The sequence below is a fragment of the Thalia democratica genome, chromosome 7 (assembly GCF_965202585.1).
Source record: "Thalia democratica chromosome 7, ktThaDemo2.hap1.1, whole genome shotgun sequence".
Taxonomy (NCBI): Eukaryota; Metazoa; Chordata; class Thaliacea; order Salpida; family Salpidae; genus Thalia; species Thalia democratica.
This window is the reverse complement of record NC_139171.1, coordinates 16,257,930-16,261,860: the sequence shown is the minus strand read 5'-3', so window position 1 is coordinate 16,261,860 and position 3,931 is coordinate 16,257,930. Positions and strand designations below refer to the sequence as shown.

General features: G+C 27.0%; 1 protein-coding gene across 1 annotated transcript; it reads left to right on the top strand.

Moving 5' to 3' along the window:
• The first annotated feature begins 635 nt into the window (after positions 1 to 635).
• Positions 636 to 2,362, top strand: LOC145841139 (SCAN domain-containing protein 3-like). The gene is made up of 2 exons (XM_082948510.1): positions 636 to 1,405; positions 1,525 to 2,362. Exons 1-2 carry the CDS (start codon positions 636 to 638, stop codon positions 2,360 to 2,362), a joined length of 1,608 nt encoding a protein of 535 aa, XP_082804636.1.
• Positions 2,363 to 3,931: the final 1,569 nt, after the last annotated feature.

Genomic DNA, 3,931 nt, shown 5'->3' with positions numbered 1-3,931 from the left:
ATTTTTTGATACTTTTATTATTATTATTAATAATAATATTATTATTATATTGTTTATTATACAATGTTGGACTCAGTCATCGAAACCTGAGCCACTTAAACAAGACACTCAATGAGAATATTGAAAGTAAAAATATTTATATTCAACACAAAATAAACATTTTAACTAAATTTGTTCAAAAACTTGATTTGTATTAGTAAAACAATTCAGTTTTAGCCCTGCAGCTAGCTCTTCTATATGAATTGGATAGTTTTATCCTACTTTTATATTTAGGATTAAGTTTTATTTAAAAGAATTTTTTTAATTCCACAACTGGTTATTTTGCAGAAAATGAGATATAAATAAAAATCTTTTTAATGGTTTTTAATACTCAGCCTGGCTCTTGAGATTTTTATTTGACTTAGCCTATTCTAGATTTAGTTAGCCATAAAGTTAACTAAAAGTAGTTTTTTATTTTTTTAGTTAATGGTTCTTGATTAGATTTATCGTTTTCCAAGTTAAAGATCACAAAATTTAGTTTGTTTTTAAAAATTAACTATTAAATTTTGATAGTCACTATAGATATGAGCAGAATTTTTATAAATATAATATTAATAAGATCTGTTAAAAAAATTTCAGAATTAAATTTATTAGTAATGAGTAACACACCTAAAAAAGTTAGATTTTACCAACCTGACTACCTCAAGTACGGTTTTGTTAAAGCAGTAGGTGACGATACACGTCCACAGTGTTTGCTTTGTACTAAAAGTTTGTCAAATGATTCTATGAGACCTTCAAAGCTCAAATATCACCTTAACAATATGCATTCAGAACACAAAGATAAGGATGAAGCGTTTTTTAGAAAACCCCGCGACGCGAAAAAGAACCAGACCCAAATAACAAGTCTGTTCAAAAGAAGTACACAAAACATTGATGACGGTGTATTAACTTCATATTACCTGTCTTTAATAATTGCAAAACAAGGTTTACCTCACACCATTGGGGAAAAAGCATTTATTTCAGCCATAAGAACAGTACTTGAAAAAGTTCTACATATCAAAAACATCAGCAATGTTCTACGCAAAATCTCATTGAGTAACAACACAGTTATACGACGCATTGATGAAATGGGAGAATGTGTAGAAAAAAAACTAATTACATTGATGTGTACCAACTTATTTTCCATACAAGTTGACGAGTCTACTTTGCCTGGAAATAAGTGTCTACTTCTTGTATGTGTACGAATGGTAATTGGTGACAAAACCTATGAAGAATTAGCTATATCTCAGTTAATGAAAACTCACAGCACAGGCCAGCTTGTTTTTAATAAAATCAAAAACTATCTTGAATCTAATAAAATACCTTTAGAAAACATCATAGGTATTGCAACAGATGGTGCTCCCTCCATGGTTGGTAGGCATGATGGGTTAATCACGTTTTTTAAAAAGGTTAATCCTAATTTATTTACAATTCATTGTGTAATCCATAGGCAACATTTAGTTGCTAAAAAATTAAGTAATCATCTACACACTTCATTGAATTTAGTAAAGAGCTTTGCAATGTCAATGAGGAGGAGTTTGACAGCTTAATTTTACACACTGAAGTCCGATGGTTATCAAAAGGAAACTGCTTGGAAAGGTTCTTAGCAGTTTTTGGTACAGTAATTGATTTTTTTTCTACAAAAAACAGAAAATTATCAATTAAACTGCAAGAAAGAAAAAATGACATAGCATACTTGTCTGACCTCTATGGAAAATTTAATGTTCTCAACAAACTTCTACAAGGAAAAAATTTAAATCTCATAAAAGTCAAGGCAAGTCTAACCAGCTTTACAAACAAACTGGAACTGTTTGAAAGAAACTTTAAAAAAGATCAATTCTGCCAGTTTTCAAGCTTAGAAAACTTAAAACATCAGCTAAGTAAAGATGAGGTAGAAATTTATACATCCCACTTAAAAGAGCTAAAACTTGATATGGTTCACAGATTTAAAGATATATTTCAATTAAATGTTCCAAAATGGATAGTAAGCCCCTTCGAAGCAAGTCTTGATAAAGTAAAAGTTGAATTACAAGAAAATTTCATCGAACTAGTTGCTGATCCTGAGCTTAAAGTAAAGATTTTACGATTTGGGTATGAAAGTTTTTATTTGCAAGAAAAAGTTAGACAACAATATCCAGATATTTTGGAGGAAATAAGTCTTTTATTCATTGCATTTCCTTCTAGCTATGTAGTTGAAAAAGCTTTTAGCTCAGTTATAAATGTCTTAAATAAAAGATCAAACTTAGACATATGCAAAGGAGGAGACTTAAGGTTGTATCTAACTGAATTAAAACCAAACATAGAGATGTTAGCCAGTAGTCATCAAGCTCATCCTTTACTTTGAATTGTAGGAGCAGACCAAACTTTCTGTAAGTTTTTTTTCATAAAAAAATTAGTAAATGTTTTCATTCAAAATAGATGTTTCTAGTATACATTTATAAAAAAGTTTTACATATAGTTTTGCAGTTTGATATTGTTTTGTTATAGTATTTAAAATAAGCTATTCCAATATACCTATGAACAAAAAGAATTAACTATATGAGCTCCTTTTTTTTATTAGCTTAAAATATTTCAATTTGGTTTAAAAAAGTTAGAAAAAAGTTACAGCATAGCTGTCTAAAAATTATAAAAATGTTATTATATACAGAGGGATTTGTCATTATATATATAACATTGATTAAAGTATTCTAACCAAGCAAACATTTTTTTTTGATTTTATAACACATTACTTAGTTTACTTGTTGAAATGTCAAAAGTTTTTTTTTTTTGATTATTTATTTTCAAGTACAAATTAAATCAGATTTTAATTGTTTTTTGACTTATTCTAAAAATATTTTTTATAATGATTTTATATAATTATAGTACTATTAATATATAAAACCACATAGAATGTTTACTTATATATTTAAATAAAATTATTTTTTACAGTTTTAATTCAGATTTTATTTAACTAGTATGGTTGCCACACAATCAGACCACCTCAAATGTTTTGAAATAAAAAAATTAACTTAAGCTGGTTTGAGCTTGAAAGTTTTATTTTAAATTTTATTATTTGTCACATTTTTTCTTATTTTTATACTTTTAAGCACTTCTTTTTCAAATTTTGGCTGTTAGTTTTTTTTTAAATAATGACCAGGTCAGTTTTTTATCAGTCGTGATGATTTTACTTTATTTTTAAGAGTGGCAACCCTGACTTAATTAAGACCAGTTTTTTTCTTGTTAAGTTATCTTAATTAGGTATTTAAAATAGCTAGATTTATAAACTAAGTACAAATTCAACAGTCTTTAGCAACCGAACTAGCCACATCAACAAGTCTACAGCAACGTAACTAGACAATCCAACAATCAACACCCTAACAAGCAGTTTGCCTATCCAAAAAATTTTGTCATCTAATTTTATAACTTGATTATGTTTTATGTTTGTTAAATAAACTAATCATTTCATTGTCCTGGACAAAACGTTAAACTGTATCCAAGTAGTGTACAACAAGATTACCGAAAGATTTTTTCAAATACTAGGTCATTGGACAAAGTAGTTTTGAGTACTTTTTTTTTCATTCCATAGAATATTAATTTCTTTGAAATTTTTATGTTACAACCATTAAAAATATCAAAATGTTTTTGATTAACGTTTCATTTTCTAATTTGATATATATAGTACAAATTAAATTTTTTAATTTGTTGCAACTGACATTTACAAAGACATTTCAAATTAATAAATTGCATTTATTCCAAGTTTTTATTGTGATAGAGTGGCTTTTATTTAAACAACATTTTTGTTACTATGAAAATTATTTGTTACAACCAGATGTAATGGCAGTGCTAGAAGCTAATTAAAAATTTGAATGAGTCACCTTTAAAATTCAAAAATATAGTCTTTAAGTAACAGTTGTATTACGCTGAACTTATTAAA

Excerpts from the sequence above, each read along its gene's own strand:
- LOC145841139 (XM_082948510.1), top strand. The coding sequence starts at position 636 with ATGAGTAACACACCTAAAAAAGTTAGATTTTACCAACCTGACTACCTC. Across the intron at positions 1,406-1,524 it reads ATGGTTGGTAGGCATGATGG|TAAAGAGCTTTGCAATGTCA; the intron begins GTTAATCACGTT and ends CATTGAATTTAG.